The sequence below is a fragment of the Saccopteryx leptura genome, chromosome 6 (genome assembly GCF_036850995.1).
Source record: "Saccopteryx leptura isolate mSacLep1 chromosome 6, mSacLep1_pri_phased_curated, whole genome shotgun sequence".
NCBI lineage: Eukaryota > Metazoa > Chordata > Mammalia > Chiroptera > Emballonuridae > Saccopteryx > Saccopteryx leptura.
The window spans coordinates 193,450,318-193,474,956 of NC_089508.1; the positions used below are offsets into that span (position 1 = coordinate 193,450,318).

The 24,639-nt window shown below is 56.5% G+C and overlaps 1 protein-coding gene across 1 annotated transcript in view; it reads right to left on the reverse strand.

Moving 5' to 3' along the window:
• SDK1 (sidekick cell adhesion molecule 1) overlaps positions 1 to 24,639 on the reverse strand; it is a 787,316-nt gene that overhangs the window by 297,832 nt on the left and 464,845 nt on the right. Inside the window, exon 5 of the mRNA XM_066342466.1 lies at positions 7,606 to 7,739. Coding sequence (XP_066198563.1) covers positions 7,606 to 7,739 — 134 coding nt within the window. The remainder of the gene's footprint in view (positions 1 to 7,605; positions 7,740 to 24,639) is intronic.

Consider the following 24,639-nt stretch of genomic DNA (forward strand, 5'->3'; position numbering starts at 1 on the left):
TTTTTATAGATCTAACTGCTGTGAAATCTTATTCGTGAATATATATAAAAAAAAAGTAGACGAGAATGGAAGGAATTTGGTTAAAGAAATCGCTCTCAATTCTTTAAACTCCCGAGCATGCCGAAGTCACAGAGTGATCTGTTAGTCAGAATAGACCTGTGTGTTCCCGTCACAAGCAAACCCCCGCAGTCTAGGTGCTTGGTGCTCAGCGGTTCACGCCCCGCTCATGGGAAGCCCCCCTTCTGCTGGGCTGTTCTCTCTCCAGAAGCTAATTAATTCCAGGACCTGGGTGCCCCCCCCCCCGGGGTGGGGGTGGGGCTCTACCATCTGCACAGGTGGCCTGGCCGCAGCTGGTCCCCACAGGGGAAGAGAGAGAGCATGCAGGTGACAGACTGGCTCTGAAATGCCTGCCCTGGACGTGACACCCTTCCTTTCACTCACGTTTCATTGATTATCGAGCTGGTCACTTGGCCCCAAACGGCGGAGGAGCTGGAACGAGCTCCCGTTCTCGGAGCGAGGGGGCCTCTCCCTGGTCGTTGGCCATCGGCAGGCCTTGTCTGTGTGGTGGACCGTCCGCAGACGCCGCGTCCTGCCTGCCTCGTCCTGTGGACTGCAGGGACGGGAACGCGCCTCACGGATAAGAGGCTTCCTCTCCTCCCAGCTGGGAGAGCGCTCCACGTCCGTCCTCGCCGCCGACACGGGCGTTCAGGAGCGTCCCTCTGCCCGGCACCCGGAGGGCTAGACCCTCACTCAGATCATGTATGTCTGAACGACTCGGGGTGAGGCGGACAGGCGCCCCGAGAGAAAGGGGCCGTGGTGAGACGGGCCCCCTGAAACTCCACATCCTGGGCAGGTCTGACTTCGGGAAGAGCCCGTGCCAGCCCCCCAGCCCCCGAGAGACAGCACCGGAGAACCGCACAGGCCTGCTGGCCCCCCTGGAAACCCGTGTGCTGCCCCCCGAGAGGGGCTCAAGCCCAAGGGAAGCCCGCTGCTTGGGGAGACTGGGACATCGGCCTGGCCCAGGTCTGTTCGCGAGGTGAGGGCCAGTGGCAGTTCAGGGTTTAAGCCACGTCCCTAAGATTTACCAAGGGTGGGTCGAGGCCAGGATAAGTCACGAGGGGGAAGAGAAAGTTTAGGATGGGACGAGATAGGAATACGGCCTGGAGAACATGAGCTGTGACCACAGAACCAGCCCTGTTCTGTCTGGGGGGGGAGGGAGGGGAGCGTCGTGGTCCCGGCACCCGGAGCCGCCTTGGTCTTTTCTAAACTGCAGTCCGCTGACCGTCCGCGCTGACCCTGGGGGCTCAGACACTGCACGTCAGACCTGGCGTGTTTACCTGTGTCCTGGAACTGAGACCCCAGGAAGAGAAGCAGCCGTGAATGCGGCGACGCAGTGCGGGTCCCCCAGGGAGGCGGCCACGTCCGAGTCTCACGTTCCACGAGGTGGACGGACTCTCTCCGCTTGCCCGGAGTTTCCCAACGGGCCGAGGTGTCGCCTGCGCCCCGGAAGAGGAGGCGGATTCGGGGACCTGTGCCCCTGTGTCTGCCTACGCGCACCCCCTCGCAGAGCGGACAGACGGCTGGACGCGCACGGGCAGCCGCGCTCCTGGGGGAGGGAACCGCCGGCCTGAGCCGCGGAGGCGGGGCCACCACGTGGCCGCAGGAGGCGGGGCCACCACGTGGCCGCAGGAGGCGGGGCCACCACGTGGCCGCGGAGGCGGGGCCACCACGTGGCCGCAGGAGGCGGGGCCACCACGTGGCCGCGGAGGCGGGGCCACCACGTGGCCGCAGGAGGCGGGGCCACCACGTGGCCGCAGGAGGCGGGGCCACCACGTGGCCGCGGAGGCGGGGCCACCACGTGGCCGCAGGAGGCGGGGGCCACCACGTGGCCGCAGGAGGCGGGGCCACCACGTGGCCGCGGACGCCGTCGCCAGCCTGCGCTCACCATCAGCCACATGACCAGGGACCCCGTTCTCGGCGAACGGTGCCCGCAGACTTTGCCCCCCAAACGAAACATCGTTAGGAAGAGCAAAGGGGAATCTGGGTTTCTGTCCACAGAAACGCCTGCTGTGCTGAGAGCAGGAACCAAGTAAAATATGGGTGAGCTGAAGCAGCCGCGGTGACGGAGACACGAAGGGACTGCTTACTTCACCCCGACCTCTTTCGTGTGCGTGACAGGCCTGTCATTTCTACACAGCTAAGGCTGCAGCTGCTGGGGGGACGGGCGGGCTGGTTTAGCGATGAGACGGCAGCAGCCCGACTTAGATCTGTCCATACGCAGCAGGCGGCCGCCGGGGCGGGTGCTCCTGCCCCCTCGCACCCCCCGCCCGGCCGCTTCGGCCGTCTGAGTGGCTAAGACCCATTATCGACAGTAGAGGACTCGTCCTGTTATGTTTCTGGGGATCCTGGAAGTCAAGTCCCATAAAACCCCTGGAGCCATAGCTGAATTCTAAATGGGTCATTTGTGACTCTTTTCCTTTTCTTTTCTTTTCTTCCTTTTCTTTTTGTATTTTTCTGAAGTGAGAAGCAGGGAGGCAGTCAGACAGACTCCCACATGTGCCCTACCGGGATCCACCCGGCACGCCCACCAGGGGGTGATGCTCTGCCCCTCTGGGGCATCGCTCTGTTGCAACCAGAGCCATTCTAGCGCCTGAGGTGGAGGCCATGGAGCCATCTTCAGTGCCTGGGCCAACTTTGCTCCAATGGAGCCTTGGCTGCAGGAGGGGAAGAGAGAGACAGAGAGGAAGGAGAGGGGGAGGGGTGGAGAAGCAGATGGGCGCTTCTCCTGTGTGCCCTCACCGGAAATCGAACCCGGGACTCCTGCACTCCAGGCTGACGCTCTACCACTGAGCCAACCGGCCAGGGCCCATTTGTGACTCTTGTCTCCTGACTGGTTTTTATTAATATTTCAAACCGTTCTGACTGCTTTGGGAGTCCAGCCCAGGTCAGGGGACACCTGAAAGGCTCCTGCCTACCCCCTGTCCGTTTAACGAGACAGGCACAAAGAAGATGAGCTGGAATGGAACCCCGGCGCACACACAAAAGCCGGGTATTACTTCGGATGACTGTTCTCATACACCCTTTCTCGGGAATCCACTTTCAACTAGGGCTGCGGTCTGTGAGGCCCGCAGTGAAATTAGCATTATAGAGGACAAGAGAATGTTAAGTGGTCTTCAGAATTAAAAGCAAGGGGTTTGTCAGCCTGGAGGGGGATCAGTTGAAATGATGTCCCATCTGTGAGTGTTGTCTGCAGAGCAGACATGAAATGAGAGAGAGGTGCCAATAACAGGGAGGGGAGGGGCAGTCATCTCTTTTTTAATCTCCGCTTTGGTCCCTCAGAGAGAATCTCATTAGACCGGACAATTTGAATACCGGGTCAGAGCTGATGAGGGCCTGAGGTCCGGACGACGACGGCATTTCCACGATAATTGCTTCGCCACGGCGTAGAACTCCTCTCATCTCCGAACTGGACCTCGCTCCTTCTCTTCAGAAGAAACTCTCCATCCGTGAATGAATTCAGTCCGCACAGACCTGACCCAGCGAAGTGAACCCCCCATGGAAAGATCTTCAAAGCGGAGACCGGGAACAGGTTGGCAGGTGCATAAAAGCTCGCCGGGGTTCGACCTCAGAATAGAAATGACCGCTAGGCCGTCAGACGAGCTGGGCCCGTTTTTTCCCTGGCTGCTGTGCGTCCGAGCTGCGGGAGCCGGCCATGAAAAATGCATGCAGGACGCCCTGACGGTGCCACTGACGAGGTCCCTCCCGGACGCCTGCCGGCTTTCGCGTCCGGTGAAAACTTCAAAGGAAACCCACCTCCGAGGTGGCGGTGGGCGTTCTCTGGGAGCAGCGGGAGGAAGGGGGGGTGCTCCTGGAGCTCCCCGCTTCCCGACAGGGAGTGTCATCCGCGCAGAACGCGGGGAGAGGCGTCCTCGCCCCCACGCCCGCCGCAGGGAGAGAGGGGACCGGGGACGGTGCTGTCCCTGAAACGGGCCTGGAGCAGCGGGCGGTCCCACGACTGGGCAGCACTTCACTTCCTCATTTGCATTGTGTTTAAAAAATCTTTATGTATTTTTATCTAAACCCTCTTTATCTTTCACTTCCCAGCAGCACCCAGTCTAGCCACAATATGGAGCAGCTGAAAAGGCGGCGAGGTGTGTTTCGAGACCAAAGCACACGGTTGTTTGGGAAAATACACGACTTCCTCCTGTGAGCTGGGTGATAGGCCATCGCTCTCGGAGATGTGCTGGGACACGGCTGTCCCCGGGAGCTACTCCCCGGCCACCCTGGGCTGTCCCCGCAGGCGGAACGGTGCGTCACCGCGACGGGGGACAGGAGGCAGGTGACGGCACTGAGGTTTTTAATTAATTACAGTCCACTCCACCAGGAATTTCATCTCAGTACCTTCCAACCCTGATCGTACTCACAACACAAAAGTTCCCTGCTTTAATCTCCTGATGCCGATGACAAATTTATCTTTGTTAAATGATAATTCACCCTAATATCTTCTGATTCTTTAGAAATGCTGGCTGGCAAGTTTTAAGAAATAATCATCACTCCTATTTGCTGTTTTATACACACACACACACACAAATATACACACATATATACACACACATATATACACACACATATACACACACATATACACATATACACACATACATACACATATATACATATATACACACATATACACATATATACATACGCATATACACATGCATATATACACACATACACACATATATACACACATACACACATACACACATATATACACACATACACACATATGCACACACATACACACACATATACACCCATATATACACACACATATACACACACATATATACACACACACATATACACACATATATACACACATACATGCACACACATTTATATACACACACATACACACACATATATATACACACATATATATATGCACACATCAACACACATATATACACACACATATATATATACACACACACACATATACATATATAATTTTTCTTTCCCAAAGCCTACATCACAGAAAAAGACGTTTAAATCTGCAGCACACACGGAGTCTCACCAGCAGCGTGCGCCGGCCGGGGGAACTCCTCCCTGACTCCACCATCAGCCCGGAGAGGCGGCGCCCGCCGTGCCTCAGGGTGCGGGGGCAGCCCGGCCCCACCTCAGTCCTGCTGGCACCGCGCCGGCCCGAGTCCCAGAAGGAGCAACCCTGACCCTGCAGCTCTGGGGCTTCCTGATCTTTACAGGTCTCAGCGAGGACGGCGTAACTGGGCGCCATCTCACTTCTAGCCAAATCCAACGCGTCGACAGGAAGCCCTCCTCAGATCGAAATGAAGGCCTGACCCCCCACACGTTACCCGTGCCAGTAAGAAGCGAAGCGTGCGTCGGGGAGCCCGGCGCAGGCTCTCGGCTGAGCCGGGGGAGAAGTCGGTCCACACCGTCAGCCTCCTCACATCTCTCTTTCTGCACGCTTAACCCGGTGCCAACGGAAAGATAAAAATACTCGAGAGAACGAAATGCAAGGGAGTTAATTATAATATGTATGAGCTGCTTCCAATATACTTCTTGGATGGAGTAGAAACTGAAGTTACTGAGGAATTTGCATATTGCAATTATGCGCCGCCCGCCCGGCACGGGCTGGCACGGGCTGGCACAGCCGTCTGCAGTCCCCACAAGGGGTCCTTTCCGCGGCCGCAGCAGGGCGGGCACATGGGAGGCACCCAGACACAGGCCGTGGCACCGCGTCGCCAGGCCGGCACCGTGCTGAGCGGACGAGCTGTGCCTCCTAACAGACTGAGGCCGATTTCCTTGTTTCTGACCCCAAATTCCACCAGTCTGACTTTTTTATCACCCTGGTCTGGATATTACAGTTTCGTGCTGAGTCATTGGTGCTGGACTTCGAATGGTCACTCTTGAAAATCACCACAGTCATCACAGTCTCTTGGGTAATATGGTCTCTCCATCCTTCACTCTCAATATTGGAAAACATCTTGATAAATCATCTTCATTTCTACCACGGTTCTCGACTCGGAGGGTCTCTGAAACAGCCACGCGTCACCCACGCTGACTGGACCTGGCGAAACCCCGCACCTGATCGAGGGACGTCCCTTTCCGAAGCCCAGGAAAGTCACGCTGACCGCCACCCTCTGGGCTGGATCTGTCCGGAGGTCAGTGTCCAGTTCCTGCCCAAGGAGCCAAGGAGCTGACGACAGGATGGTAGGCACTGGGGAACCTTGCAGGACTGTGACGAGCACGAGGAAGCCCTCAGGGAAACCCCTCTGCTGCCCGCAGGGGCTGCTGCAAACACTCGCTCAGAAAATCCCACTGGAGGCCACTGGGACCCCACAGGACCACACGAAGAGAACGCCACCATCCCATCCCGGGCGTGAAACACACTTTTCAAACTACCGGAGAGGGTGGAGCCATTTCTTCAAAGGTGTTTTTTCTTTTTTTTTTTTTAAAAAAAGATGAAATCTATTCATACACAGATCCATTTAATTCACTCTTGTACGACATGACCATAAATATTTTGAAATTTATCTTGGCGGCCTTTACCCAACAGCCAAATCACCGCGTTTCACACCATGAAGCTCCGTGCCGCACACACCTGATGGCACGCCCCGTGGTCTGCACGCCTCACTGTCCTGGGGCGCAGAGGCCAAACATGTGAAGTAAGCCCCCTCACGCTAAAGTGTCCTTAAATAAACCGGACACGTCACTGTGGGTTGTCTGTGTTCTCTACCTGATTCGGTTAAGTCAGGCAGAAAAAAAAAAAAAAAGATCAGTCGATTATGCCTAAATACTGCCGATTTGAACTCAATTATATTAGTACAGGGGTCGGGAACCTTTTTGGCTGAGAGAGCCATGAACACCACATATTGTAAAATGTAATTCCGTGAGAGCCATACAACGACCCATGTATGTTAGGCATTATCCAATAAAAATGTGGTGTTGTCCCGGAGGACAGCTGTGATTGGCTCCAGCCACCCACAACCATGAACATGAGCGGTAGGAAATGAATGGATTGTAATGCATGAGAATGTTTTATATTTTTAACCTTACTATTTTTTTTTATTAAAGATTTGTCTGCGAGCCAGATGCAGCCATCAAAAGAGCCGCATCTGGCTCACGAGCCATAGGTTCCCGACCCCTGTATTAGTAGATATATTTTATCAAGGATTTTTATTATTAAATTAACAGCAGCACAGAACCTGTGCCTAATTGAGTCTCAAATAAGATTCATGGATACAATTCCTGTAAGACAAAAGATTTTTGTTGTTGTTGTTGCTGTTGAAAACACTCCACATTAACAGTGTATGAACGCAAAAAAAAGAAAAGAAAGAAAAAAATTAAATCGCCCGGACAAGTAAGATCTTGCATTCGGAAATACGAATTACATTCACGTTCTCTGCCCGCCCCTTCCAAGAAAGCAACCACGGACATTTGATCAATATTAAATCATAACCACTAAGACTAGAGAGAGGAGACCGACCGCGGAATACCCCCCCAGGCGACCGCGGCGACTCATTATCAAACCCCGTTTCCCGCTTTCTGGAACCACCACGAGGGTTTCAGACTCACCGGCGACGCTCAGGTGGACGGGCGGGCTGGTCTTGTTCTCGCCGTTCCTCTCGTTGACGGCCTGCACGTAGTACGCCCCCGCGTCCCCCGCGGTGGCCGCCAGGATCACCAGCTGGTTCTCCAGGGTGATGGCTCTGTGTCAGAGAAGGGACAAGCGTCAGAGCCGCTCTGAGGAGCCTCTGATTTGTAAGACACGTCCACGGATTAGGCCAGCGGGAAGGGAGCGTCCGGAGGTTTGTTTTTTTTTTATCAAGGTGGAAGGGCAGAAACGCATCCACAGCCCGACTGACCGTAGGGAGAGGTCGGCCGTGGCCTCTCACAGCCAGCTGACCCGTTTGGGCTGCGTCAGTTTCTAGACTGACCGCCAAGGCACATTCCGGACACCAAAACGTCATCGACTTCCGGGCTCTTGATTCCAAAACCGGAGAACCATCCCGATCACTGGGGTGAACTGTCACGCCCCCCAGCTGTGTCCGTCCCTCCACCGTGAAGGGCTGGGTTTGTGCCTTCGTCAGTCCCAGAGACTCACAGCCTCCCGGGTTCACTAAAATAATCTAAGACAGGGGTCCCCAAACTACGGCCCGCGGGCCACATGCGGCCCCCTGAGGCCATTTATCCGGCCCCCGCCGCACTTCCGGAAGGGGCACCTCTTTCATTGGTGGTCAGTGACAGGAGCATAGTTCCCATTGAAATACTGGTCAGCTTGTTGATTTAAATTTACTTGTTCTTTATTTTAAATATTGTATTTGTTCCCATTTTGTTTTCTTATTTTAAAATAAGATATGTGCAGTGTGCATAAGGATTTGTTCATAGTTTTTTTATAGTCTGGCCCTCCAATGGTCTGAGGGACAGTGAACTGGCCCCCTGTGTAAAAAGTTTGGGGACCCCTGATCTAAGATCTAGTCACATTAAAAAAAATGTAAAAATCCCTCATGAACAAATTTTGGTAAATGATCATCTCTTTTCTTCCCATTGCTTTCTGGAATGCTTTTTGCAAAAAAACCCTGATTTTCGCAGGTTATATAAAATGAAGCCGTGTGAGCTGTGTCCTTGGGGGTCGCCACAGGACAGGTGACAGTTTGAGGGTGTCCTGGGACTCACCTCATTTCTCACTTAAAAGAATTTCTATGAGGAACTTTTCCATTTTTAGTCCCATAAAAATACATATATTTTTAAAAAAAGTTTTACTATAATATGGAGGACTCCTTTATAGATTTCTGTAGAGAACCATAGAAATTATCTCATCTTACTGTAATGTATGCAACACTGGCACCTAAAATTAAATATGAATATTTATTACACACGGAGTAACACATTTAACAATAGCACAATTTAAAAACAGTCGTTTTTCTTTAACATCTGATTTTTGCCGTAGTGATTTCAAACCTGCCCATTATTTCTCAGAACTATTCTCCAAAAAAATGCCCGTGAATTCTCTATAGTATATGGCATTGTGTCAAGGGTACTGAAAATAAAAAAAAAGTGTGTAAAGAATAAAAATATTACAACTTAACATTTATTATAATTTATACCTTTATTCTCATTTTTTTTCTTTTAATTTTTAATGTCTGTACTAGTTTAAGTCAAAACTCAGGATGAAAACTTATCTATTGCCAAAAGCATACCCCCCACCCCCAAACTCCCAAACTTTGGAAAACGTTAGATTAATAAGGATTACTTCCCCAGGAAACTTATCCGTCCCCCCTGGCCAACTCTTTCTGAACACAGCATTTCTATTTAAAAAAAAACAAACAAACTGATTTTGAAGTGAAGATGAAAATATCTCATGTTCCTCTTAACTTCAGACTCCAATGGTGACTGTCATGCTCAGGATGGGAACGGCTTTTGAACTTTTGAAGGGTGTGATGGGGGGGTCCCCGCAACCCGCTGAGCCTCCTTGCCCACCAGACCCTGACCTTGGGGTGTGGGGCCCACGCCTTCCTCAGGCAGCCATGGACGTGAGGGTGTCAGCCCCGTTCCCAGCACCTTCGGGGACAGCAGAGGTGCCCTGGCCGCGTCCAGGACAATGAGGGATGGGCCTGGGACCGTGCTGGTCCCCTGGACCCCTGGGAGGACCAGAGTTGGGGAGAGACCCTCTGGCTTCTGCTGGATGGCAGCCAGGAAAGATGCTGACCTGGGGGGGGGGTGGAGGCTGCCGGGAGCCACCGTCCCGCCGGAGACCCCGAGGGAAGGCGGTGCGCCAACGGAGGCCGGAGGAAGGATGCACCGATGAGAAAGTGACCCTTTCCCACGACCCCTGTGCACGCTGATAAGACCCTCACTCAGCGGGAGCACCAGGGGCTGAGGGCGGAGCTGGCTCCCCACATCTTTCCCACACCGCCACCCCGTTAAAGCGGCCGTGTGGCGTGGGGAACCAGCCCCAGCCAGTCTGTCTATATGCCAATCACGGCAACCCAAGGCCCCCTGCCCGTGCTCGGAGGACACGAGGTGGAAGCCGGCCGGCCTATGGCAAGTACCTGGTGGCTGTCCTTGTTCCGGGGTGGCCGCACCTGAGTCGTCGTCCTCAGCAGACCAAAGGCCAGGACGGCCGTTCCCACGGTTGGGAACAGGCCTTTGCTCCCTCCACTAGACACGGAAGCATGTTGTCCCCGATGCTCGCGGTGGCAACTGTACGGCCGTGAGGGGACGAGGGGCTTTAGCCCGGAGCTGAGGACGCTGGGGGCAGCACAGAGAGGATGGAAGTGCCTGGGCCCTCGGTCCCGACAGCCTGACCGGGTCGCTGAACCGCCCGGCACCCTTTCCTGCCCCGCCTGGCACCCTTACTGCCCCGCCCGGCACCCTTCCTGCCCCGCCTGGCACCCTTTCCTGCCCCGCCCGGCACCCTTATTGCCCCGCCCGGCACCTTTCCTGCCTCTGGACTTCCTAAGGTTCTTCAATCAGGGCGAAACTCGCTTAAGCTGGGTTTTCTGAGACTAGAAGCGAAACACGTCCTGATATAGATTCAAAGCAGCATGTGTAACACCAGCCATTTAGGGCAAACATAAAAAAAAAAAAAAAATGTATGCAGAGAAAAATAATAGTGTATCTGTGTTTCAAAGTCTACGTGTACACATAAAATGTTGACCGTGGTTAGCTTGCTCTGGGTAGAAAGAGAAGCTTTTGCTTTTGATTTCTGTATTGTAAAACATTTTTCCAACCTCTCCACAATAATAAAAAAAAAGTACCACTTTTGTTATCAGAATAACCCTTTCAAAATGAACACAAGGGCATGCAAAGTAATTATGGTAGCAAAGTTTAATACTTTCCCCGTAATATGAACTCCGTGGCTTTATTATAACTTAATTCCAAAGTACTAATTTAAAACTTACATCGACTTTACAGGAAAAAAAAAATTATCACACTAAAGCCAGAGAGATTTTTCCTTTATTTTAACTTTATTAAAAAAAAAAAAGTCTGTGTGGCTTGATGTAACGTTATTTTCTTCGCCTTCCCCACCTTAATTCTCATTTTTTCAAAATGAAATCTTATCGTCCTGACTTCTAATCCCATGAGACCATCACGAGGAAGACAAGAACGAAAGAAAGGACTTAAGCCCAGGACGGGTAGAGTGGACTGCAGCTCTGGCAGCAGGTGCAGGATTCGGGAGGGAGGGGTCGCCGGGTGACTGAGGACCGTCAGTGCCACCGGGAGGCCCGCAGGGGACAGCCACCTGTGGTCCTGTCAGCGAAGGAGCTGCTGCCACTTCCGGAGGACAGGATGAACTAGGCGGGGAGCTCTCCAGATGTGTTCAGTGTCTCGCCTGATTCTCCCAACGCCTTCTTGAAGCCATGAGCAAAAGAAGAATTCTGTCTCAGGAAAGAGGAGATCTCAGAGGAGCTACCCGGGGGTCTCGGACCACCAGCACTGATGGAAGACAAGCATGGATGGAAGGGTGACTATGCACTTGGCGTATGGGGATGGGGAGGGATTTGTGTGTGTGTGTGGGGGGGGCATGCCTGGCTGGGAGGGGCACTCTGAGCTTCCTGCCACTCTTGAGGGGACCGTGTGGTTCCCCCCCCCCCCCCACGCCACACAGAACGTCTGCTTTCAGAGATATGGCACTGGCAGTCATTCCAGAGCCACCCGGATGTGCGGCGGATGAAGATAGCCCAGTGTGCACCCCGTACCTGCTCCAGACCAGGAAGGAAAAATGAGGGGACGTGTCCCCCCGGATTGCTGTGTAAACGGAACCAGGTCACTGTGCTCACTGTGTACTCAGCGACAATCTGAGTCCCCAGGCTTGATTCAGAGTGGACGACACAGACCCGTCCCAGGTGCACGCTGCCCGTGACCCACGGGGCCTGGATCTGGTGTGTTTATAAATTCCGAGAAGGAACAGGAAGCGGTTTAATAACATCCCCTTAAGAGTGGCTGCGGGCCCCAAGGGGGGAGCTCAGGGGCATCCCCTCCCCACTCCCCATCCCCACCCCCCACCTCGGTTTCCGTGGTGAGCGTCCACGCCCCACTGCCCACTCTCGACTTTCAGGAAAAGAGATTTCCTTGGTTTTCAAGAAGTATTTTGATCTTTGACACCTTTAACACAAACCAGGATGGTAATATGCCCATTGATTTATACATTACGATGGAAATTCAGTAAAAGGTTCAGTCAAACGAGGACTTTGCCCAAAAAATATGAAAGTATAATTCGGGTCTGTGCTTTCACTATAGCAAGTATTAAAGCAGCATTTGATTAGTTTCAATGGACATTCGAGTACCTTTAAAAGAAAAAAAAAAAACCAGTGCAGAAAAAGGCAGAAGGTTCGCTTTTAAGCCCTTAAACAATAAAAAGCCATGGAAAACACACTCCATTTTTTAATTGAACCACTTTGGAACAAGCGGGTTGGTTCCGAGGCTCTGTTTCGAGGACCATACAGATCTCCAGCCTCACCGCCGAACAGCGAGTCCAAGGCAGACAGCTTGGAAGTGGATGAACTCCCCCTTCCTGGTATAATGACAGGAACGCAAATTGCTTCCAAGGAGTTTTTGGCTGTAATGAGTCTCGGGATACTCAATAAATGTTAAGGTCCCAGAATGACATGTTTACTTAAGTCAGGCAGGAAACACGTGTGTGCTCTGGGTGCGGGGAGACGGGCTTCACAGGAAAACCTGTTTCTCTACATTCCAAACCAATGGCACCGATGACTTGAGTTGAGCTGCGTTCACTGACAGACACAGGCGTGCTGGGCACAGGTGACAGGAAGCAGGGGGTGAACGGGACCGAGGGTGGGAATCCCCTGCACACAATGAGGCCGCCTACCTGCACACAGTGAGGCCGCCTACCTGCACACAGTGAGGCCGCCTACCTGCACACAGTGGGGCTGCCTACCTGCACACAGTGAGGCCGCCGCCCTGCACACAGTGGGGCCGGCTCCGGGGAGGAAGGCAGCGGTCACGTTTGAGAGCTGTGGCTGCCCAGTGGGAGGCGTGCGGCTCTCCTGCGGTAGGAGGGAAACCCGAGGTGACCAGTGAGGGAGGACACTGGAGACGGGAGGGGGCCTATCAAGCCCCCTGTGGTCCAGGCCGGTGTGACATTTCAGTTTCATCCACGCGGGGACTTTTCCCACGGTGTGCGTCGTCCATTTCTTCACGGCGACTACGTGGAAAAGTAGAATGAAATCTGTCTACACTCTCCTTCGGTCTAACTTTTCTGTTTCATCGTAACCGTGAATTCTTCGTGACAGATAGAAGGGGGGTCAGTTATAGAGTGGGATTTCTAAAACGGTAACTCACAGTCACTGGGGTTGGAAATATATTCAGATGTACACGTTCTGTCTGAGGCTCCCCTGTCCCCCGTATTTAAGCACAGAGCCCGGCACACAGTACGGGACCCGTAAACCGTGGTGAGTGAATGAAGAGGGTGGCTTCCGGAACTGACCTGGGAGGCAACACCCTCCTCCCTCCTGCGGACCCCCTGCCCGTGCGTCTGACCTTCCACCTGAGGCTCTGTGCATCCAGCCGCCCCCCACACTGAGGCCTGGTCCTCTGCGGGAGTGGGCGCAGGGTCCGCATCCCCGTCTGCATGGCCGACGGCGGCAGAGAAGCGACTGCTGTGGACGGATGCACGCTGTCTGTCTCTGCGTCACAGCGGAAGGGAGCTCCGAGCCCAGGGAGAGAGAGAGTTCTCCTCGTCTAAGCCCAGCCCCCGGAGCTGAGGTGGAGCATGCTAACCCCTCTACAGAGAGGACAGCTCCTCCCGGGCCACAGAGGAGCACAGCTGACAGGAAGGAGCATCCCAGGGCCCAGGATGAAACCATCTCAGCATCCTGTGCAGCATGGGCAAGGGCAGTCTAGGGGGAGCCCGCGGGGTCAGAGCTAGCTTCCTCTCTCCCTCCCTCCCTCTCTCCCTTCCTCCTTCCTTCCATCCCTCCCTCCCTTCTTCCCTCTCTCCCTCCCTCCCTGCCTCCTGCCCTCCCTCTCTCCCTTCCTCCTTCCTTTCCTCTATCCCTCCCTCCTTCCTTCTCTCCCTCCCTGTTTCCCTCCCTTTCTCCTTCCTTCCCTCCCTCCCTGCTTCCCTCCCTCTCTCCTTCCTTCCCTCCCCCCTCTCCCTCCCTCTCTCCCTTCCTCCTTCCTTCCATCCCTCCCTCCCTCCTTCCTTCCCTCCCTCTCCCCCCTCTCTCCCTCCCTCCCTCCTTCCTTCTCTCCCTCCCTCCCTCCTTCCTTCTCTCCCTCTCCCCCCTCTCTCCCTCCCTCCTTCCTTCTCTCCCTCCCTCCTTCCTTCTCTCCCTCTCTCCTTCCTTCTCTCCCTCTCTCCCTCCCTCCCTCCCTCCTTCCTTCTCTCCCTCTCTCCCTCCCTCCCTCCCTCCTTCCTTCTCTCCCTCCCTCCTTCCTTCTCTCCCTCTCTCCTTCTTTCTCTCCCTCTCTCCCTCCCTCCCTCCCTCCTTCCTTCTCTCCCTCCCTCCTTCCTTCTCTCCCTCTCTCCTTCCTTCTCTCCCTCTCTCCCTCCCTCCCTCCCTCCTTCCTTCTCTCCCTCTCTCCTTCCTTCCCTCCCTCTCTCCCTCCCTCCCTCCCTCCCTCCTTCCTTCTCTCCCTCTCTCCTTCCTTCTCTCCCTCCTTCCTTCTCTCCCTCTCTCCCTCCCTCCCTCCCTCCTTCCTTCTCTCCCTCTCTCCTTCCTTCTCTCCCTCTCTCCCTCCCTCTCTCCCTCCTTCCTTCTCTCCCTCTCTCCTTCCTTCCCTCCCTCTCTCCTTCCTTCCCTCCCTCCCTGCTTCCCTCCCTCCCTCCCTCCCTCCCTCCCTCCTTCGCTCAACCCCATTACAGCACTGCCCCAAAAGGACCTTTACGGGGACGCAAATCAGGTCACCCCTGAAGAAGACTGACACACAGGCGACACTCTGTGTTTGCTGACCCTGAATCTGGCTTCTTCTCACTTGGGGTAGATGGCGTCAACTGTGGCCTTTGTGGGGGGCTAAATATCAAATGCTTCCCGGAGGTTTAGCACCTGGGTTTTCATACAGACAGACGCTGCCAGGTCCCCGACCCGTCAGATCCAAGTCACAAGGCGCTGGACTGCCGCTGTGACCCAACACGGAGCCCCTGCTTGGGGGGCAGCGTACAGTGACTCAGCCAAGAGGCCGGGCACGAGGCCCACCCGTCCGGCACCCAAGCAGCAAAACCCGCTTCCGTAGGACGTGACTGCTGGACCCCTGCCCCCCGCCCCGGCCTCTTCTCCGCACGGCTGGCCGATGTGCGATGTGTCGTAAGGGAAACCCGCCCTCTCCCTCCGGGAAGGAGCCTCCTGACGGGGACGGCGGAGAGATGAAGACGTGACGGGTAACCCGATGGAACTCGGAAAGGATTTATTTCATCAGGGGTTCTGCCCAGAAGGATACATTTATTTATAGCAGTGTTTCTAAAATCTTCTAGCTCGTTTCAAAAAGCACTTGAGTCACTTTACACTTATCCAGGGGCTTTCTGCTCTGTCAGCGGACGTTCCAGAACCCGGCATGGATAAATGGCCGAGCCAAACCTGCGCTGAGGTCCACGCGAGAGAGCCACGTGCCCGGGCGGAACCGCAGCTCAAGTTTGGGCATAAAAATGAAACAAGCCACACTTTTTTTCTGCTAAAAATAAATGATTTTTTTTTTTTTTTTAAGAAAAGGACACTAGACTTTAAAAGATGTGTAGAATATATATGTGTGTGTTTAGGGCTTTTTGTCCTTCAAGGATGGAACTTATTCAGAATGTAAAATACACTCAAACTAGAAATCATTAAAAAAGTAGAGCATCGGCCTGGCGTGCAGGAGTCCCGGGTTCGATTCCCGGCCAGGGCACACAGGAGAAGTGCCCATCTGCTTCTCCACCCCCCCCCCTCCTTCCTCTCTGTCTCTCTCTTCCCCTCCGGCAGCCAAGGCTCCATTGGAGCAAAAGTTGGCCTGGGCGCTGAGGATGGCTCCATGGCCTCTGCCCCAGGCGCTAGAGTGGCTCTGGTCGCAGCAGAGCGACGCCCCAGATGGGCAGAGCATCGCTCCCTGGTGGGCGTGCCGGGTGGATCCCGGTCGGGCGCATGCGGGAGTCTGTCTGACTGCCTCCCCGTTTCCAACTTCAGAAAAATACAAAAAAGAAAGAAAAGGATACTAGACTTTAAAAAAATGTATATTAGGATATATATGTTCAGGGCTTTCTGTCCTTCAAGAGTGAAACCTACTCAGAATGTAAAATCCACTCAAACTAGAAACCATTAGAAAAGATGACAGACATCACCGTGAAAGCCTCTGGGGGTGGGCGGTCTGGGAGTCCTCCATCCCTGGGGGCCTCTGGAAGCAGTGGACGAATGTGCCGTACCTCCACTTGTAGATAATAAAATACATGTATACAATTCAGCCAATATTTACGCAAGCGTTGCCACGGCCGAGTAATAGTTTTCCCCAAACTGACAAGGCAGCCGGACCGGGGCCGCTGCGAAGCTCCCGGTGCAGGGGCACCAGCAAGTGGCCCCTGTGACCGGTCAGTCACCGCCCAGGCAGGGAGGCGGGCGGGCCTGGACGCGGCCATTCCCACGTGGTGGGCCGCGTCCGTCCGGAGAGCCTGAGGCCGGCCCTTCAGGCTTCAAGCCCCGCCGGCCCCTCCCACGTCCACCCTCTCCCGAGTCCGGCACTCGGCACTCGGAGTCTGTCCTCCCGGCTGCAGCCGGCGCGGAGCGGAGCCCCTGACCCGGCCCCGCGTGGTGTCGTCCGCCGGATCGGGGCGCGGGAGGGACTGTCATGAAAGCGAGAGCTGGTCTCCGAGAGTAGAGAGTGGCCGAGGTGGCTTTCATGAGGCCGTCACCTTCCCAGCCGGCCGCAGCCCCAGTTCCTCTTCAAAGGGACGTCACTGTGACAAAGAGGTCCTCCGCTCCGGCACAGGCTTTGAAGACGGAGGGGCGCAGCTGTGCCCGTGGAGCCGGGAGCACTGCCTGGCGTGGCCGTCCCCGGCCCCAGGTGTCAGAGCCTGCGGGCTCCCCGCGCAGGGCCGGAGCTCCGTGCGTGGACGGGGAGGGTGGAGGGAAACCTGGAAGAACACCCAGCTCTCTCTGAACTGTCCTTCCTTCCAGAAACGACGGCTGCAGGCTCGGCGCCTGTGTGTGGACGGCCGTCTGCCGGCCCCCTGCTCTGGGGGTCGACCGCCAGCTGGCGTGGCCGCGCGGCGCTCCGGCACGGATGCGGGGAAACCGGGAACGCTCCGTGCAGAGGAGCTGATTCACCAACAGGCTGGGGGGCGCTCGGATCCCGGCCCCCAGCGAGGGTCGGCGCGGCCCTGGTTAACTGTGGACGCGCGCGTGTGCCGGGAAGAGGCGCCCCCCACTACCCCCCGCGGGCCGGGCCAGGGGCCAGCAGGCAGACGTCACAGACACCCGTGCCCGGAGTCACTCCGGAGGTGCTGACCAGCGCCCTCGCCGCACCGGTCGCCACGGCAGGGAGCCCAGCGCCGGTGTGACTTCCCGAGTCCGACAGGTTTCTCCGCCTTCCGCTTCAGCAGCAGGGAGCACACTCCTGACGGACGGACGTGTCTCCCCGAGGACTGACCTCCCGCCGCTCCCCAGTAGTGCAGGAAGTCCCCTCTCCTCTCTCCTCCCTGCAAAGCTTCTGCTCTGTCCTCCTCGCACAGCGACAGTACTTTTCTAGCACTTTCTAGGCACCTGGCACGGGGCTGAGTGCTCTGCACGCATTACTGCCCGTGCTCCTCACAACGAGCTGTGGCTACGACCAAGGACAGGATGGAGAGACGGCCTGGGGGTCCCTCCCCTGCCGCTGCCGGCTGTGAGCACTGAGCTCGCCCCGCAGGCCCCCGGTCTGCCGATGGGGCTAACGCAGGCTCCTGTTTCCCGGTGCTGCCACGAGGAACCGAGGACCCAGCACACAGACCCGGCGAACACGGTCCCCGGCACCCGCCAGGTCTCTGCAATGGCCAGCCGCTGCCGCTGTGCCCACCTCACAGACAGGACACTGAGGCCACGAGAGGTGAAGTGACACGTTCCCAAAGGAAGCGGGAGAATCGGGAATCTGACCTAGCACCTGGCCCCACCCCGAAGCGAGTGTCTCCTCATGGCCCCTCACCCCCACTCTGCCCCCTTCCTTCTCCCCAGACCCGGCTGGACAAGATGCCAGAACCGGGCTCGAGGCAAACCTGAGCCACGGCGCGTGCCCACACGGTGCCCTGGGCCTCCCCCTCTATCGCTGACTGTCCGTCTGTCTTTCTCTCTCTGTCTACGTCTGTCTCTGTGTCTCTGCCTCTCCCTGTACCCAGGTTTCTCCCCCGTCTTCCTGTCTGGCTCCGTCTTCCTCTGGGTCCATGTCTCTCTCTTTTCTTCTCCCTGCTCCACCCTCTCCCACTTTTCTGGGACCCGTCTGGTCCTTCAGTGGCTATGCCAGCGCCTGGCTCACAGCGATGACCGCGGAACTGGCGACGCCGTGAGGGGGCGGGGCTACGGCCATTCGGGTCCGGTGGACGCCGTGAGTGACCTCACCGGGAGGACAACCGGTCCACACCCTTGGGGCGCCCTTGTGCCTGCAAGGTCTACGCGCTGGAGGTCAGGGGTCCCCGTCCCCCTCCCGGGAGGACCCCAGAAGCAGGCTTCTCGGCCACTGCTGCAGAAGTCCCCTTCGCCCCAGACTCAGCACCATAGCGCCTGCTCTCGGGAGGCAGACGCAGGAGACCCGGGTTGCCTGGGAGGATTAGCAACGATACTCTTTCCTCTGGAGATAGGAAATCATATTTTTTTCTTAAGAACTATGAACTTTGGACTTTCCCGGGGAAAATCCGTATAATCCTCTGTGTCTGGAACATGAGGATGTGTCTAAAATGAGAAAATACACAGCCAGCTTCCCATTCACCTGGGTGAGCGGTGACCTGCCCCAAATATAGCCATAAATAATTTAAAGAGGACCATTCGGGAAAAGCCTAAGTATATTGAAGACATTATTAACCACGACCACAGACCAGTGAGAGGCAGGCAGCATGCGTACTTAGGGGACATCGCTCTTCATGCCCCGACGCCCCACCTGGAAGCAGGGGGACGAAAGTGTATAAAAATAGAAGAGAGGGTAACAGCCGCCTCCCCAGCCGTCCCTCCTTCCTGCCACCGGGAGGAACCCTGCAGTTCATTTCCGTGACAAGCCGGACGCAGTAACACAGCTAATTGCCCCATCCGTCTTCGCAGAGAGCCGGGGGCTACTCCTCGGGCAGCAGGCGTTGGCTCCCGGGGCCTCAGCCCCATTTCTCCACAGACATCCTGGGTTTGCCCCCAGCAGTCCTGAACTAGCACCCTGGCCCTGCAACGGGTGCTGAACAGAATAACAGACCACAGCCGGACCTCGGCCAGAGCTATCCAAGCGGAAGGGGGAGGGGAAGGGGGGGAGGATGAAGAAGAGAGGAGGAGAGGAGAGGAGGAGAGGGGATGGGGAGGGGAGGTGAGAGGAGGGGAGGAGAGAAGGGGAGAGGAGAAGAAGAGAGGAGGAGAGGAGGGGAGGGGAGGGGAGGGGAAGGGAGGGAAGAGGAGAGAGGGAGAGGGGAGAAGAGGAGAGAGGGAGAGGGGAGGGGAGGGGAGGGGAGGGAAGGGGAGGGGAGGAGAGGAGAGGAGAGAAGGAAAGGAGGAGAGGGGAGGGGAGGGGAGGGGAGGGGAGGAGAAGGAGAGGAGGGGAGAGGAGAAGAAGAGAGGAGGAGAGGAGGGGAGGGGAGGGGAGGAGAGGGGAGGGGAGGGGAGGGGAGGGGAGGGGAGGGGAGGGGAGGAGAAGGAGAGGAGGGGAGGGGAGGGGAGGGGAGGAGAAGGAGAGGATGGGAGGGGAGGGGAGGGGAGGAGAGGAGGAGAGGAGAGGAGGGGAGAGGAGAGGTGGGGAGGGGAGAGGAGGGGTGGGGAGGGGAGGGGGAGAGGGGGAGAGGGGGAGGGGAGGGGAGGGGAGGGGAGAGACACACTAGGAGAAGCCACTCCTTCCAGGCGGAAGGGCAAGCCGACTGCACACCCCAGGTCTCTGCGGCCCAGCTCTCAGCCACGTGTTTGGTGTGTGAACCTCCTTCTCCTTCAAGTCGGCAGGAGAATGCCCCTCCCCCAAAGATGGCCACATCCTAAGCCTGGCCAGAACCTATAAATATGCTACCTGACACAGTATTGGGGACTTTGCAGGTGTGATTAAGCTGAGCCTCTGGAGGTGGGAGATGGTCTCAGGTTATCTGGGTGGGTCCAAGTAATCACAAGTTTCTTGAGAGCCAAAGGAGTCAGAGCCAGAGAGAGATTTAAAGAGACTCCGCTGCTGGCTTTGAAGGCGGAAGAAGGGGCCACCGGCCAAGGAAAGCAGGTGACCCCAGAGGCTGGCAAGACCAGGAAAGGCCATGCCAGACCCTAGGCAGGAGCACAGCCCTCGGTCGCCCTGTTTCCAGCTCAGCGAGACCACCGCAGACTGCTGACCTCCAGAACTGTAAGACAGCACATGTCTGTGGTCGTCCGCCAGGGCATCGTTCCAGCAACAACAGAAAACTCCTCAAAAATGTTAGCTCTCCGGGCTCTGCTGTCTTCATCTCTGAAACGAGACGTCCCCGCCGAGCTCAGAGAGCTGTTGTGTGTATTTAGGAAACTAAGCTGTAACGAGGACATAGGCTGCGCACAGGGCCTGGCCCTGGAAACACTCCACAGGGTTTACGACAGTCAACACCGACAGTCCCGTTCACGGCGACGTGGACTCAGAACGTCCTCGGCTGGAACGCTGGCATTCACCCGTTTGTGTGGGAGCTGAGACCGAGGGAGAAGGTTTTCACCCCGAACCACCTGTCGTCTTTCTCTTCCTTCTCTTTGGGACCTTGCCCGGCGGGGCCAGGTAACGTGCAGAGATTGAGAGGCGGCAGAGATTCTCGGGAGTTCACACTGAGCCGAAAAACACAAAGTCCCCACTCGACCCAGAAAGGAAGTGGGAGGAAGTGGAAGTGAGAGGCCAGGCCGGCTGCACGGACTCCACGCTGCCCGCAGGGGCGCCACGCTGCCCGTACAAGACTCCACGCTGCCCGCACAGGACTCCACGCTGCCCGCACGGACGCCACGCTGCCCGCATGACGCCACGTGGCCTGCATGGGTGCCACGCAGGGGCGTCACGCTGCCCACACGGACGCTACGCTGCCAGCATGGATGGACGCCACGCTGCCCGCACAGGACGCCACGCTGCCCGCATGGATGGACGCCACGCTGCCCGCACGGGACGCCACGCTGCCCGCAGGGATACCACGCTACCCACAGGGACGCCACGCTGCCCGCACGACGCCACGCTGCGCGCACGGGACGTCACGCTGCCCGCATGGATGGACGCCACACTGCCTGCACGGATGGACGCCACGCTGCCGCACGGACGGACGCCACGCTGCCCGCAGGGACGCCCCCGGGAGGGAGGAGACGGGATGTAACCAAACCCGCCTGGATGGGCGGAGTTCTGTCCTTGGACAGGCTGCGGGGGGTTTGACAGCACTTCCTTCCTGGAAGGGCTGTGTTGTATCTTTTGCACCAGCTGTGTTGCACCCATTCACTCCCTCACCTGACAAACAAGTGCCGAGCCCTTCCTGAAGCGGAATTTTCAGACAGATCAGAGACTCCCTGCGGGTTTATGGGCTGCCACATTCTCGGGGCTGGGGGTGAGTTCAGCAGTCGCGGCAACGGCTGAACGTGCCGGCACCACCCCTTCTCCCAGGTTGTGGTCTCTCAAGGCAATTCCACAAAGAGGAACCGGTGCCCTTGGGAGGTGGCTGGTGGCGGGTCTGGGACAGGAAACGTACACACCAGCCGTGACCGCCCCGCAGTGCCCGGGAAGGACACACGCAGGGACCCGGGCGTGCGGAAGGAAGGAGTGTGGGAATCAGGGTGAGGAAGCGCCCACTGCCCTCCGCAGACGAGGAGTCACACGGGCCTTGCTGTCGCCGCCGGTGGAACACGACGCAGGCAGTGAGAAGGGGCGACCGGCAGGCACGACTTGACTTGCCCGAGTGAAACAAGCCAGTGTCAAAGGTCACATGCTGTAGGACTCCTCTGAGGTCACACTGTTGAAATTGAGGAAGTTAGAGAGACAGAAAATAGGTGGGTGGCCGCAGGCAGGGACGTGGTGGCGAGGAAGGTGGGCGTGGCTATAAAGGGCGGCAGGAGGGAGGTCTCTGAGGGGGGGACACTTCTGACATCTGGTCAGCAGGGGGGGGGTACACGAATGGGCACAGCTCTCAGGACAGACCGCGGGCAGGGCACCAACGCCCGGCTCTCCTGCTCTGATAGTGTAGCGTCCTCACGTAACGTTACCGCCGGGTGAACGGTGCATGGAACTTCTTGGAATGATTTTTGCAGATTTCTGTGAATATGTAATTATTTTGAAATAAAAAGTTGTAGGAAAAGGGGAGGGGAAAAAATAGACTCAGGACAGAAAAAAACAACAACAACCCAAAAGTCAAAGGAACACCCGCAACTCATCCGAGGAGGACAGGGCAATTTGGAAATGAAACAACAGGCTGTTTCCTTCTCCCGGAGTGCCCGGGGGTGGGGTGGGGTAGGGGTGGGCGGTGGAAGGCCGCGGCTGCAGCGTCTTGCAGGCGAAGGTTGGGGCTGAGAACTGAGTCAAGACACAGGGTGAGCTGCAGAAAATCGGAGTCCCAGAGTGCAGACAGGGAGCGCCAGGCGCGGAGGCCCCGAGCCGGGACACGTGGGCGCATTCCCGGGGTCACAGGGTCACAGACCGGGAGCGCCAGGTGCGGAGGCCCCGAGCTGGGATAAGTGGGCGCATTCCTGGGGGTCACAGACGGGGAGCACCAGGCGCAGAGGCCCCGAGCCGGGACGCATGGGCGCATTCCCGGGGGGTCACAGACGGGGAGCGCCACGTGCAGAGGCCCCGAGCCGGACACATAGGCGTGTTCCCCGAGGTCACAGACCGGGAGCGCCAGGTGTGGAGACCCCGAGCTGGGACACGTGGGCGTGTTTCCCGAGGTCACAGACCGGGAGCGCCAGGCGCGGAGGCCCCGAGCCGGGATGCGTGTGTGCATTCCTGGGGGTCACAGACGGGGAGCGCCACCCGCAGAGGTCCCGATCCGGGACACGTGGGCACGTTCCCGGAAGTCACCGGCAGCCAAGGAGGGGAGAGCAGCCGGGGAGACAGGCACAGAGGCGAGCTGGGAGCAGCCACGTCTTCTGGAAGCTTCCAGGCCTCGCTCCGGAGTCCGCCCCTCACAGGAAGTCCTGCAGTTATGGCTCCCAGGTCCCCCCCTCCTGCCTGGTCAAGCTGCACCATCAGCGCCAGGCAAATGAGACTGCGGTCCTGGCCGCGCCCTGACAATCGACAATGGAAATACACGATATGAATGGAGCCATCGTAAGAACTCAAAATGCATAGCTGAGGTCAGTCAGTGCGTTGGAAATTTTAAATAAAAGGGTTTAGACAATTCAGTGGACTCTCAGGGTCACGGACTAGGAATTCAGGCTTTTAATTATAACCTCGGAGTGATACAGCACGGCGAATAAATTACATGCACTGTGCTCCAAAGAGTAGAGACATATTAGAAAAGTTTTCATTAAAGCCACCACAAAGGGAAAAAAAGGTTGTGGTGATAAAAGATTACTTTCAGCTATTAAAAAAGAAGAAGAAAAAAAAACCACCCTGTAATATGAAATAGCTAATCACACCGTAAGGCCTCCTAACTGACATACTAACGGGTCTTATTTCTGCACCTGCCTCTGTGTCTCCCTCTGCTCACAGCTGGCAGCTCCTGCAGCTTGTTTACCTGGGCTTTGGGGTGTTTTAGGGAATGTACCTCGACGGACGATGGGGCTCCATCCCAACCAACCCCGCTCTAAGGTGAAAACACCTTATGTTGAGAATGCATCTACCACCACCACCACCCTGCAGGGGTCGTCAAACTTTTTATAAAAACCGCCCACTTTTGCAGTGCTGGTCAACCTGGTCCCTACCGTGCAACCAAACAGCGCCGCGATTGGCCCACCATGAAAGCTGGAACGCCCACTAGTGGGCGGTTTTTATAAAAAGTTTGCTGACCCCTGCGAGTGTGGGCTGCTGACCCACATGGCCACAGGGCTGCCCCCAGGGGGCAGTGGGTCGCTGAGTCTGTCCAGCATCACCTGGCGACAGCCCAGGAAAAGATCAAAACTCGAGTATGGTTTCTACCGGGGGCGTAAATCACTGGCACGCCCTGGTAACGTCGCAAAGTCGTTAAGTCAAACCATCCTACCTCGGGGACTGCCTGTAGTAAAATAAAGGGGGTTTGCTTAAAAACGATGTTTCATTGTGCAAATATGTGAGTTTGGAACATGACACTCAGGGTGGGAGGAACAAAGGGGTCGATAAGAAAAGAAAGTTTAAGGGGGTCAGCTGTGTCAGAGCCAAGAACGGCGACAGGGACCGTCTGCTGGCACACCTGGGCTTCTGACACGCCGCTGCGGGTCGATAGGGACCTCGGAGGTACAAAGGGCTTTTCCCTTTGAGGCAGGGATAAGGCGTGCCCGTCCAGGCGGGGCACAGATGAAAAGCCCTGAACAGAGCGGTACTTTATGAGTCATGTGGCGTGTGATCTCAGAGTCAACAGTACTTTGCTTG